We start from the raw sequence: 14330 nt of genomic DNA, 5'->3' as shown, positions 1-14330 counted from the left end.
TGACAGTATTATACCAACACAGCATCTTTGACTTTGCCGTGGTAGACAATTTGGCTGAAAAGGAATGATAGTCCAGTTTCTAAAGTCACCAGATTTTCTTAAGGAGAATAAATACCACTATCTTGTTTATTATGTGTTGGGCCTATCTCGCTCAGCTCTCCTCTGCCAAAATACATATCTAATGATAGAAGAAGCATGCATGCTGATACTTTTGGCAGTAGTGTCCTTAACTATAAAAACCCTTACTGTTAAAACATTAAAATATACTATATACTAATAAAAATATATTGAAGTCTAACATAAGTATAACACACACAACTTGAACGTTCCTTCCAATGAACTGACACTGCAGAGGAATGGCTGCTACAGGTTTTATACCTCTAGGTTGTCCTACCTCCACTTTTATTCCTGCCTGGAAACTGATGCCATCAGGAATGGTGGTCTGGAAGTTGGCTATGGTGTAGTACTCCTCTTCCACCTGAGGTGGGGTGGGAGGCTTGGGAAGGTTCAGTCCCCTTGGCTGGGAGTTAACAAGAAATAGCGCGTTTAAACGACACAAAACAGGAAATAAGGCGATAATAAAAAAGACAAATATATCGGATGACTTCGGCAATACTCCACTTCCAACAAAAAGAATAAATCAATGAAGTGGTCAAAGATTTGTAAATGTAACAATCACAATATTTTGCAATTTTAAAAAAATAAGATGCAGAACAGAAGAGGCTATGAACAGCTGTATTTGACTTCAGTGTGTTTAAATATGTAATCTATACTTACACATTTATTGTTCTCTACAACGTATATATTGTTCAGGTTCTTATTGTTTATTATGTTTGTAATGTAATGTCTACATTGTGTGGTGCTGTCTGCTGTACTGTGACTCTAGAGAGCGGAGCGAATAAGAATTCCAATGTACGAGTACATATGCCTTCTCTACTCTAAACATGCTATTTCAATCAATGAAAGAAGTGTTAAAGATCCATGATAGAAGGGATAGTTCTTACAATGGTGAGGTCACGACGTGGAGGGGGTCTCTGTCTCATGTCAGAGGATTCTGGGGGAAAAGAATCAGTTATAAGACCCACAGACACTGCTAAGGAACACATGTAACTTTGGTTCTGCTAGCCATTATTACTCAGATTCTTCCTGAGGACCCTCCTGACAACTTTCGAAACAGGAAAGGTCAAATGAGGAAGTGTGAATTAGTCCAATAAGGAACAAAATGGATTTTCAGAAACCCTCATTTGCAGACTTCCATTGTGCTATTGCAACACATCAGTGAACTGTACTGTTTGCTGTATGCGTGACACACACTTACTGCGCTTTGTGTCAGGGAAAACTGAGAAGCGGTTGTCACGGTCTCGGCTATCTTTGGCCAAATTCTGCTGTTTGGAGAAGCCATCCAAGTCTGTAGTGCTGGAGTGGGCAGCAGCACCTGCAGCCAGCTTCTGAGATAAGATATCTGCCTTCTTCAGGTACGACGCAGGGGCCCAGCCTTCCTGACCTTGGTACCTGCAAATGAGCAGGTGGTCAGCAACCTGGGCTCCCGGGTTACACACTGTCCAATTAGCAATCGTAAAGAAACAACATACAATACCATTTCTTCCCACGGGGATGAAGCAAAGACATTACTAATTCAATACAACTGGTTGACACTGAGTTCGTATTGCTCACACAGAAGTCAATGAAAACAATAGGGTATACGTGCTGTAAAGGGCTTATTTTACCCACCTTTAGCAGTCTGCACTATGTAACACAAGCAAATAGAAAGAACTGTGAGAATGCTGTATAAAAATATGTACGTCTTAAAGGTCCAGTCACTACTTTGAGCTTCATAGGATAGCTCTTGGCTTTTTACCTTATTTTCCACCAGCCCTCCAGATTTTTCTGGATGACTTCCACGGTAGCGCCTCTCTCCAAATTGATTTCATCTTTATCTCGGGCAGTGTAAGGATAAATAACTGCGTACTTCTCTTCTGGAAAAAGAAAAACAAGGAAAAATAAGTAGTTTCAAAGGACAAAAATAAAACTGAGAGATAAAAAATGCACCACAGTGTTCTAAATTACAACAGAGCTACAGTGAGTTTTTATAGTCTGAGTTCAGCTACAGTATGGTCACCCTATGTTACTACCATCAATTGATGTTTATGAGTAACCAGTAACAAATCATACTGGAATTATAGAATGTACTTCCACTTCCTTGAGCACAGTTGCTACTCCTTATAATGTCATCCCCACCTTTCAGTTACTGAAGTGTCAATTACAACATTAATTTCTTACATATCACCTACAGCAGGTGTCTGTTTAAATGCTTTTAAACTTGGTCAGGGGTTCTCATCCCAAGCCAGTAAGATTTCTACAGAACCGTTTTTAAAATATCTTACTCAGGGGTTCCCAATCCTGATCCTAGATACCCACAAACCAGGCAGTGTTTGTTCCTACTGAAATTTGTGCTTAATTTAATCCTTAATTGAAGTGAAAATGTAATTGATTGGAAACTTTTCTAGCATTCTAAAAAAGGTGGGAAATTCTGAGCTATGTACCATACAACCCCCTGTATCTTCAGGAACTGAAAACATTTAAAGAGTTCTATGAATCCTAACATCGCTTCTATTAATGGTTTAATCATTGCATTTCCATGCCCAGGGTTAGAAAACCCAGCTCTAATGCAAAATTATTAACTATACAACTAACTAGTTAATTTCTTTATGTTTTTAAATTCTAATAAAAGTAAGTTACAAGGGAGAAAAAGTAATGTGGCCCATTTTATTTATTTGGTTGGCTGTAGCCAATAACAACACTGAGCAGTTTCTGTCTGTGCAAAGAAGCACTTCACACAGGTTGCACAAATGGCTGGTGCATCTAAAACATACTGCAGTGCTACAGGAACTATGCTCACAAGTAAAACATAACTCCATGAAGGTTCATATGGCAAACTCCCTTGGTTAACGTTACCAATGCAATAAGCAGAGGAAACAATCACTGCCCACACTGGCATAACAGATGCCATGAAAACCCTGTGCCCTGACACATGGCTGAGGTCTGAGTCACCGACTGACACAGGCATGTGATCAGTGCAATACTTCTACAAGGAGGCAACATCTCTGTGACAGTTAGTGGTTGAGGATGCTTGTTTCAAACATGACTGCTCATCTCTTTCCACAGGCATTTAAGTGGGTATAAGTTTTTCCAATAAAGTGTTGAATTTGGTTTGACATTTCTTTTAAGCATGTGTAACCAAGCATAAGAGGTCAATGAAGGAAAACCGTTTCATCGGCCTTTAAATGTTCCACGTTAATGGAAGATGTGAGTTAACTTCAGCTACTTTTTTATTTTCCACTTTGCCTAACAAGTATCAAAAGTGCAAAGAAAAGTTCATTAATAGAGAAACATCTCTACAGTAGCTATTATATCATTTGGCACTTATCACATGCACAGCACAAGAAAAGGATTAAATTTGACAAACAAAAACCAGTACTTCATCTTCTTTACTTTTCATAACTGGAACCTCTGTGAGAGCCCTTCCTCCTGACTTAAGTATGTCAATGAATCTCAGGGAATGCTTTCCAAGCAGGCAATAGAAGACAGCCATATTTTATAAAATACATTTATCTTTTTCCCTCTTTCTTAAGTTATTTTTATCCAGAGGCAGACATCTGTTAAATTTAGCAAACCATGGTGAAATGGGGAGAGAGAGAGAAGGAGAGAGAAGGAGAAAGTGTGGCGAGTGGCTTTCATTGACTCTTGTCAGTTTCAGGCCAATAATGATCTGCATGTTTATCAGGGAATTGAAAAGCCGAAAACATCCCTAGGGATAGTTCATTGAAAAAGTGACCTCCAAATGTCATAAACATCAACTTGCCAGAACTCCTGGAGTTTTGAACTCAATGTCAGGACATAAAGTGGCATGTTTAAACGTGCCCTCCTACACCCCACATCTAAAACATACTGATTGTACATCTGGATTGAATTTATCTCATTTTGACAGAGTTAGTTATTTCCTGTCTAAGATGTTATACTGAATTAGTCTGCACCTGAGAACATGTAGTTCCTCAGTAATGCAGCTTGTTCAAGTAAAAGCATGATGTTACAGCATCCTCACACAGCCCTGGACAACAGATCTTCATTTACACAAAATCCTAAACCTTCCATCTAGTGCTGAAGGAATGTAGCTTTGGCGTTGGATGCTCTTACATGAGTAAATTATAGACATTGGATGTACTGTAAATGTTCAAGGTGACTGGTCCTGATGAGAAAGGGATTCTATCTTTGCCAACAGAATTCCCTTAAGCATTTAATTTTAATTCAGATTGGCAAGAGAAATGCCCTGAGAATGTATTACATGATGTCACCTTAGAGAATGTCATTGCATTTTTATTGCCTCTCAGTATAAATATACTACATATGTGTCAGGCATAAGGGTGCACTTTAGTATTTGGTTTCATAATGACAGGCTGGTGGATGGGTGGCTTGCTGGAAATCCTCATATATATATCCCTGCTGTATCGAGTGCAATTTCACACTATTTTACTTTAATATTCCAGCTCCATATGATACTTAAGAATGAGACATCCATGCTTTAAAACAAGCATTAGTAATGAATCCTTTATTTAACTAATTGCCATTACTTGACATGTGCAATATATAAAAGGTCAATGCGGTACCACATGCTTGAGGATCATGCATTGTGAGTGCATGCAATACAACATAACGCATGCACTGTTTTCACAAAATTACACATCCACAGACAGTGACAAAACACTGTCCACCTGTCCACCCATAACCTGTGCTGAACAGATCGCCTAATGTTCGCCGGCGACCCATGTGCCTAGGTAGAGACCAATATCTCCGAGGGACTGACAGCACAGAGGGGAAGTAAGCAAACAGGAGGTCAGCATCATAGACAGGGAAAGGCAAAAAAGCCAGTGAAGAAATGAAAAATTGTCACATCCCCCTCCCTTCTTCCCCAATTTGATAAGCAATTTATGCTTCTTTAAGTGCATGTTTTTTTTTCCCAGTACAAGCAGCTTTTTTGTCATTTGCATTTCACAAACACTACCAGTTTGCCTCCTTTACTAAGAAGTCCATTTTACATTCCCACAATCCTCCAATCCAACAGTAAAAAGAAAACTAGTCCTTCACATGTACAGTATGTTGAGTGTCTGTTGAAGTTCAATAAATAAATTATTTTAAAATTAAAATAAAGAATAATAAAGTTGGTATAAAATCGATTTGTGTGACTAAAACCTGCTTTTCTTTTAAATAAACCTAAACAAGGCCATCTGTTAGAACAGGAATTAAAGGTTTGCTTCCCACAACATCCTATCACAAATTGTTTTGCTGCAGACTAATATAATCTGATACTGAGTGACCACTATGATTAGTGACCAGTGGAGATTGCTCTAAGAGTTAATTCCGGTGTCTGACAACCGAGGTAATTACCTTCTTCGGCTGGCAGGGAGAAGTCATCAGGGTCATCCTGTGCCTCCAGACAGGTTGCTGGGACCCAGCCCTGCGCATCCTCTGAGCTGACAAACCACCAGCCTGGAGAAAAGAGAAACAGAGCTTGAACACGGAACACTGTATTGCGGAGGTGGATAAGACTGGAAATGATTACTGAACTTGAACAGGCCTGTGACAGGAATTGTTGATATAAATTGCACAATGTAGCCTTAGTGACTCTTACCGATTCTCACGACCAGCAAAAGTTTGATTCAATCACTGGTAACACATGTTTACTGAATGCTGACAAAGGTGGAAAAAAAGGTGAGAGCGTGCTCATTTTGACATGAGCTATATTTAAGCGGTTTGGAGATTTCAAGTACTAACCGAAAAGGAGAAGAGGAAGATCACTGCCCAGACCCCGGACTGGAGGCAGGGTAATACATAATCCTTAATTGTAAACAGTTTTGCGACTAAATATAAGAGCTTTTCTCACCAGAGTCCTGCATCAGATTTCAGATTACTGTTAAATAAAATTACTCCTCTGCTTTAAAAAAAAGTATTTATTTTTAATATAATGCGATACCTGATCATTTATTTAATTCAGAAATGAGTTATTGCAAAGGTCTGCAATAGTAGAAAGGGAAAAGTCCAATAATAAATTATTTCAGATCCAAAAGTATATATTATTATATGTAATACAACAGCAGATCAATCAAGTTACCCTTACCTGTACTTTAGTACTTCAACACACACAAGTTTGAACAAATCAGACATTTTTTTCCCTTAATGAAACCAATTCTCAATTCCAGCACTACTTAGGAAGGCAAAATGCTTCATACAGTACCTTGTCTTAACTTAAAAGCTACAATATGTAAAAAACCTCACTTTTATTTGATTATAACAAGTATTCTCCAAGTATAATCCTGAGAAAAACAGGTGACTCCTCTCCATCTAATTTTCCCATTTTATGGCTGCTGTGTCCTCTGTGATGCACCACTGTTATCCAATGTCTCCCAGCATGAAGGTGTCCTTACCTGACTCATTTTTCTCAATGACCTCCACCACCTGTCCCACATGCAGGCTGATCTCCGAGCTCTCCTGTTTCTCATAGTCAGTCACGGCTACGTACTGATCTAAAAGAAGGGGGTCTCCTGACGTAAAATCTCCTACTGGAGAAAAACAGAGCACATGGTAGTCATCGGGCACTTCAGGGGACATGAGCTAGGACTGGAACACCCCTAGACACCCACAGAAGGGAGGACCCCTGAACAATGTGTTTCAAGAGAGAAAAAGGAGTATTAATGCAAGATTAATGTGAAATAATCACAGAGGAGGTACAAGATGATAATGATTCAAGAACAGTAAAAGAACAGAGTGAAAAGATTTTATTTCTTTAAAGCCTATAGGACGTTAGAGCCTTTCTACTGTGCAAAATGGCTACTACATCTCTCAGTTTGGTACACACAATATAATAAATATAATAAAAGCACAAACAAGTACCTGAGCATCTTTTAAGATCTCTGGTAAAATACTGACAGGAAACATTTCCCCAACAATTCTTCATAAGATGTTTTTGATTAATACAGGAGAGAGGGATATGTTGATCAAAGGAGTGACAGTAGACATTTAAAAAACACAACCAACCGCCAAATACCAAAAGAAGGAAATATCACCAGTTAAGACAGCACCTACCTGCAAACTTCTAAAGAACGACTCCAGAGTCTGACTCCACAGCAACAGGAAATACATCTTTGAGTCAGACAGCTGATGCATTTTTAGCAAAAGGTAACCATTAAGTGGAACCACACAACTGAGTAAGATCCTAAAAATACCCTGCAATCACCAGGTATTCAATTCCTGTAGCTGTGCAGAGGCATAATTACATACCATAAAATGCACTGATTAAAGTTATAAAATGATAAATCTTTTAGAAACATATGCATGTGGCTGAAAACTAAGAAAAAACTTCAATGAAACTCCTACTGTACATACTTATACACATTTCACAATATAAGTAACTTTAAGCGTTAGGAAAAAATGTCCAAGATTAAAAATAAATACACAGCACAACTTTTGTAGTTTGTTTTGATTTACTCTTGAGCAAATCAAACAAATATCTGATCAAACTTTATCACATCTGCTGTGCTTGTGTATATTACTTAAATGGAGTTCCTAATATGCATTTAATATTAACCTGAACCTGAAGTATTTCATGATTTAAGAGCAACTGTTGGAATCTGCATATAAAGAATCCTGTATATACAATGAGCAGATCAGAAATGTGTTCCCTTATCTTAATGATATTAACATTACATTAGCAGAAGCCTGAGGAATCATAAGAGCCCATGTTAACCCACTGGATTTAAAAGCAATTTATATATATATTAGAAAAGGGATTTCATGCAAACTCTAGATACCCTAATATTAACAAAATTAAAGGATATTCTTATACTAAATAACAAACAGGACATTAAGTGAAAACACCTCCAAGAATCAAGCTGGCTTGAGTGATTCTATATAAATTAAAACTGAGCTAAATTAACTTTTACCAAGAGTGCACTATTGACACTGGCCATGCATGAAACCACACCAAAGTGAGTGAGCATAAAGCTTGACCCCATACATCCATCTCAGTGCTAACTTCTTATATATTTTTTACAAGCTGCATGAAACCTCAAAGGCCGAATCAGACCAAATAAGCAAATCACTGGTTACGCAGAGATAGGGAAATGAGAGCATGGCCAAGCAAGTGTCTGTTACTACCTCTCTTTAGGAAAGAAGCCGCTCTCTCCACAAACCCTGACAAAGGAAATGAATGAAAAGCATGTGTAAGGGAAAAAAAAAACACACACACTGATGGAACAAAGATGGACTGGTTAGACACACATTCTTAACAAGGTTATGTGCTGAAAAAAAAGTAATTAGTTGAAAAAATAGAGCATAAAATGAAAGCTACTTCACACAATGAAATGATCATGTATGCTGTGCCCTTTTCTGCTGTCAAGGGAAAAAACAATTAATCCGAAAGACAATTTCAGGTATCGTTTTTCAGAGGCGCACTGGAAATTTGTGAGCCATGAATGCAGGAACCAGACTGATTTACTTGTATTTGAGTCTTATCCCTAAATGTTTAAAATCTGTAAGATTATAATATAACCTTTATACTGTGCTGATGTGCAGTTCACCAGCAGATGGAGCTGTAATCGCTGCTTTTAAATAGCTCACACTACCTACGAAATGACTGCAGTACCTATTAAGTTGTTCTTCCACCCACACATCATGATGTCAGTAAAAAAACACACAAAAAAACATAAAATGCACAACAACTGAAAAGCACGACAATAAGAAATATATTCACCAATACATTTTTGAAAACAATTCAAGGATAGAAGGGAAATTGGAAATTACATTAGCTATTAATAGTCAATAGTGAAAATGTATTGTGAATTCATGTAGGAAAGAAGTGAAACGGCAGTATGAATGGTTTATGCTGCTAATGTTTACTAAACATTTCTTACCCGTTAATATAAAAAAAAGTTTTGAAACTGCCTTACCTGACTTTTTCTTCCCAATTGGTTCCCTGAAAGATAAAGAGCTATTATAAATTTCATCTTAATGCAGAACAAGAGACAAGAACATGGGATATGAATATTCGTAGAAAAGTTAAATATGAAATACACTTTGGAATTGTATTTAAAATTCTCTTCACTTGGCCGTTCTGTTTTTTTTATCCGTGTGCAGAAGGACGAAAGATACACAGATTTCTACACATACGTTCCTGTGCATAATGGTCCTACTGGACGAGTTTTACATGAGTTATTGCTGATCTGGTGTTCAGAGGGACAGAAAAGATTATTTTGACACTCAGAAAAACATCTCTTTTAAAAGGTATATAGAAAGTGAAAGGCTCTTTTGCCATCTGGAAAGCCTGTATTAGGCTTTTAAATTGAAATGCTAAAAAATAGGTCAGTGTACTGGATGTGTGTGATAAGTGTGTTTTTCAATCAGACATTTTGTGAAGATGACAACACATTACTGATTATTTTTTTTACGATGTTAGGTTTCCATTCGATCAGTTAAGAGAGGAGTTGAGCTATAGTTCACATACTGTACCATCTGTACCATCTGATCTATTGGTTTTAATTCATTTGCTTTGTTTTCCATGCTTTCTTTGCTTTGTAACATTAAAATAATTCAAATTAAACTAAAATGTGCCACAACAAAATATGAGGTTTAAATGAACATGAACCAGTTTAAAAGGTCTGGAAAATTCATCTATAGTCTGATATTCCACCAGGTTTTGTGTCCCTGCTCTAATCCAATATACAGAGCAAGCAGCAGACTCTGCACACAGCTAATGGCATCATGTTTTTTTCCCATCAGGACTTTTCTTCCCTGTACTGTTCATCCCTCTTGGTTCTTGGCAGGATACTCTATAGTTTCTGTTTCTTCATTACATTTCTGGCATAACTGCATAAGCTTGCCTTTTGACAATCTTTTTTAACTGATTTAGTCAGTTATAAATTCAGCCTAGTAGGAAACCTCTGTAAACTTCAATGCATATCGGAGGCAACGTGGCAAAAGCTAAGATGTCTTGCTCTGATTTTCTTAAAATCTACAGGCAGTGTGAGAAAATTATATTCTTCACTGACTCTGCACTTCAGAGACATGTTTATAAGCTGTGCCCAGATTTTAATGTCAAATGTAATGTTGCTGAATCTCTTTACTAAAGCTGAGCAGATAAACTCAAGCCAAGACACACTTTGCTGAACGAACATCTTAATTCAGACCTGAAGGAGAAATAGAGGGAAAAGGTTTCAAAGTATTCCACCACACCTCCTCGTTTCCACTGTGGTGGTAGTTTAGAAACAAAAACAAACGTACAGCCAGAGCAAACTAACTCCTACTAAAAACATCCAGAAAAATCCAATCTACAGCTCACACCACGGTTGGATCTTCATCCAAGCACATCTGATCAGCTACAGTAATCTGTCATAACGAAACTGAGAAATGGGTGGAATATATCCCCATCTGCAGATGTCATTGCTGTTATAGGCTTACTAAATGAAATCTTAGGAATAAGTTTGCAGGTTTTCACCTTTTCCTATAGTACAGTATATGTCCATTTTACATCTACTGTAATTCTTAGATACAACATAAGCCTTTCCCAGAAACTACAGGATATTTATAATTCTCAGATTCCCAGCATGCTAATATGTGAAAGCTGTTACTGTAAATGAGTAAAAATATAAAAATAAATACAGGGATCAACACTATTTCCTGGTATTTAATGGTATTCTGCGTTGCATCACTGAAAAAGTAAAGTCTCAGTGTGAGGCAATTCTTCACTGACAGCTAGACTATACACTCAGACCTTTATCCAAAGTAGCAGAAGTGGTTTTCTCAATAGGCAGCGCAGTACACACTACAATCTTTGATTCTTCAGCCTTTTTATGATTTTAAGCAGAAGGTATCAGAAAAGTTACCACAGGGATAACAGGCTTGTGGCAGCCAAGCAATCACAGCAACATCACTTATTGATCCTTCAACCTTGGCTCTTCTTATCGTTGTGAACCAGAATTCACCAAGTGTTGGATTGGTCACCCACTGACAGGAAAGAGAGTCATGAGAGTTTTACCCTATTGATGCTGTGATGTTGCCGTTAGTAATCCTGCTCAGTGTGAGAGGAACCGTGGACTCAGACTTTTGGTCTTAACAATGCTGAGAAGCTAATGGTGCAAAGCTGTTATGCGTGGGAACACCTCTAAGTCAGAATCTCCCCAAAAAGGTTAATGGCATTTTTGGTTCCTAAATTAGATTTTATTTGGGTGGAGTTAAAAATAAAAACAGAAGACGATAAACAAAACACCTTTTTTAACATGAAAAGGTGACTCATTCCTTGAACTAATACGCTAAACAGGAATCATAAAACCCACACAGCTGCTCAGAATGCGCCAAGTGACCAGCTAACATGCAGGTGCTGTGCCACAGAGTATTTTACGATCATTAGCTACACGAGGACCTGCTTTTCTTCTCTCAGCTGCTAATTTAATTTTCTAGTGTATGTTGTTTGACGTCCTGGCCTATACCAGAGATTTATAGTTGGCAGTATTTCATTCTTTAAAATGGCTAAATGGGGCCTGGCACAATGTCAAATTACAACAGCTAAATTAAAGGAAAGCTATAATCCCATTAAAATAAAGACAAACCAAGGTCTTTTCTATATTAATCTATTTTTTTTTCATTTTGCCGGAGAATGTCTTGACGGTTAATGAGGAATATGTCCTTGGCAAGGTTGACCTCTCTTCATAAATTACACGTCAAAAAATAAAGATATGACAAGTTAATAACCTTATTGTTTCACTGTGACAAACAAAATGTAATGAGACATACTGCATCCACAGAAATAAGAGTGCAGTACAACAGGCCTTCAATTTAAAACTACAATTATTACAATCTAATGAATCAATGAAAACAGTGAAGTCTTAGCTATAAAAAGACCCACTACCTACTTAATCAACTCTACAACATAAAGTTAAAATAAAATGACATTCTCACTTTGGGCTCAGCATGAGCTGATCTTAAAACAGTAATTCACTCAGTGTCAGATTAAATTGCAAAATAATTAAATGAAACAGGAATCACTTGGTTAGAGACCCTCACTCTTGAATCACTTGGTTAGAGACCCAACTCCTAGTGCTTGCAAGTGCATTTAATTTAATAAGGCTACAGTTCTTCTTACGTAAGAAACATTAACCTATTTTTAAATTTTCCATTTTAAATGAAAATTTGCCAGTTGATCACCAACATTTAGGAGCACAGCAATATTTAACTGTTTATGGTAAATTCTTGAAAAATGCAAGGACATTAAACTAAATACACACAGTATACATATCAAGTAAGCCTGAGATAGAGAGTAAAAGTCCAAAACAGATTCTCTAGGCCATTGATCACAGATGTTGCTGATATTTATCAGGTTAAAACATCAGTCCTTTCTCTTGCAGACTGTTATTCTCACTTGTACCACTTGTACATATCTTGGTGTCATAGCTGGGATAAAACAGGATGTTTTTCTTATAACGTTTATTATTTAAAGAAAAGACTATCATTTACATTTAAAAAAATGCTTTGGTGACATTTGCTTCTGAGGCAACAGCCAACCTTGTTTTTAGGATAAGAAATTGTCCTTTCAAAAAGACTAAATAGTTTAAAAAAACATCATTTGTCTCCTATCTCTCTGTATACTTTAATATTATTTCTGTAACTGGAAGGCAGAAGTTACAGAGTCTACAGGTTTTCATTGAAAACCAGCAGTAAATGTGCTGGTTAATGGCTTAGTTGGACTGATTTAGAAGCTTCTCCTAGCTCTTCGAGTGCTGGTGATTTAAAGACACTTAAAAATTCCACTGACTCAATGACCAGGTTGGTACAGGGTGAAAACAAAATATTTTAAAGTGTTTTTTAACAAAATCCAAGCAATACATCAATCAATTCTACTGAAAATAGTTACTGTCATAGAATGGACTTAAGTGCACAATTCTAAGTGCACAACAGCAGACTACTCAGGCACATTTATAAAATATTCATTTCATCTATAGAAACTCACTTAGAACTTTTTTTTTATCTGTAAATGAGAATGTCTCATTTAGAAAGTAGTGCTGTAATAGCAGTTATTTGTTTCCATCCAAACTGTAAAAGTCACATGGAGGCAAGATGCATTTCTCCAGAAAGCCCTGGTTCACTCAGTTGTATAGCCAAACCACCAGAACACTGAATCACACTCCAGCAAATGCAAGAGAGCTACCTCATTCTGTAAAATTCTGCAATTTCATGGTCACACATTAGATCTGTCAGATGCTTAAAACACTAGAGTAAATCTATGTAATTTATAAAAAATATAAATCAGAGACATTGTTGCAGCAGACAACCTCATTGTTTCCTTTACACTTTAACACTACTGCAGGCTTAATATCTCTGAAGGAATCCATCCCCTCATTACAAAAAACGTATAAGGCCTATTCCAGATTCCAACGGCCATTGGAGAACTTACTCTTTTGGAGGATTAAGGTCTTCAGGTCTGGTTTCAAAGAACAAGCGAACCTCCTCACATTGAGAAATGTATGCTGGCAGCTGGATTAAAGCCTGCAGAAAAGAACAGAACCCAGAATATTATTATTTTTTTTAATCAAGGATTATTGCAACACTTTGAAAAAGATTGTGATCCAAAGCATCATACAGTAACTATCAGAACCTTGTATTGTTGTTAAATACACAGCACGGTGAACCGCTCAGTAACTGCATCCCAAAACTGAGTCGGTCGGATCAAAAGTTGTAACCAAACATTATTGAATCTAATACATTTGCACGAGTTTTTATCAATGGTTTTGACTGTTTCACCCCTCACACATTTTGGTTTGGGGTACATGTCAAAACCCGATGACTGGAGGGCTTCAGATATTGATTGCAGAACTGCTCATTTGAAATCCCAGCAAAGGTTAGGATTAGGTATGTAAAGATGTAACATTTGAAGCAAAAAAAAACACCCCACCCTTTACATAATTCTGATTCCAACTTCATTAAGTGTATCTGTCCTGTTCATCTCATTTTAGAGTAAATAACTTGTCAAAATTGCCAAATAGTATTAATCTTCTGTCTTATTCCTGGTTAAAGGCACCAATCCTCTAATTTATCATTCTTCTGGGAAAGCACCCAGCCCTGGATATCAAAAACAACTTTAATTAGCAATGGGGAGATTCTAATGATAAAGTGAAACAGAAACAAAAAACACAGGGAATATGAAATAACCGCTAGTATGTTTTTTTTCTTGGGAGTTTTCCTTTGTATATACTAAGGGTCAAAAAGGAAACTGGAAAGTACACAGTGAA

The 14330-nt window shown here is 37.1% G+C and overlaps 1 protein-coding gene across 4 annotated transcripts in view; it reads right to left on the bottom strand.

Moving 5' to 3' along the window:
* sh3pxd2b (SH3 and PX domains 2B) overlaps positions 1–14330 on the bottom strand; it is a 49635-nt gene that overhangs the window by 4656 nt on the left and 30649 nt on the right. Inside the window, exons 5-13 of one of the 4 annotated variants that reach the window (XM_015349543.2) lie at positions 13496–13587; positions 9000–9025; positions 8209–8244; positions 6480–6614; positions 5443–5544; positions 1859–1976; positions 1319–1512; positions 1005–1054; positions 395–520 (exon numbers count right to left, since the gene is read on the bottom strand). In XM_015349543.2, the coding sequence (XP_015205029.2) occupies positions 395–520; positions 1005–1054; positions 1319–1512; positions 1859–1976; positions 5443–5544; positions 6480–6614; positions 8209–8244; positions 9000–9025; positions 13496–13587 (879 nt within the window). The remainder of the gene's footprint in view (positions 1–394; positions 521–1004; positions 1055–1318; positions 1513–1858; positions 1977–5442; positions 5545–6479; positions 6615–8208; positions 8245–8999; positions 9026–13495; positions 13588–14330) is intronic. The other 3 variants (XM_015349544.2, XM_015349545.2, XM_006631817.3) reach the window with 3 other exon arrangements.

Source organism: Lepisosteus oculatus, chromosome 11 (assembly GCF_040954835.1).
Source record: "Lepisosteus oculatus isolate fLepOcu1 chromosome 11, fLepOcu1.hap2, whole genome shotgun sequence".
NCBI lineage: Eukaryota > Metazoa > Chordata > Actinopteri > Semionotiformes > Lepisosteidae > Lepisosteus > Lepisosteus oculatus.
The sequence above is the reverse complement of the archived record's forward strand: the minus strand, read 5'-3'. Positions and strand labels throughout refer to the sequence as shown.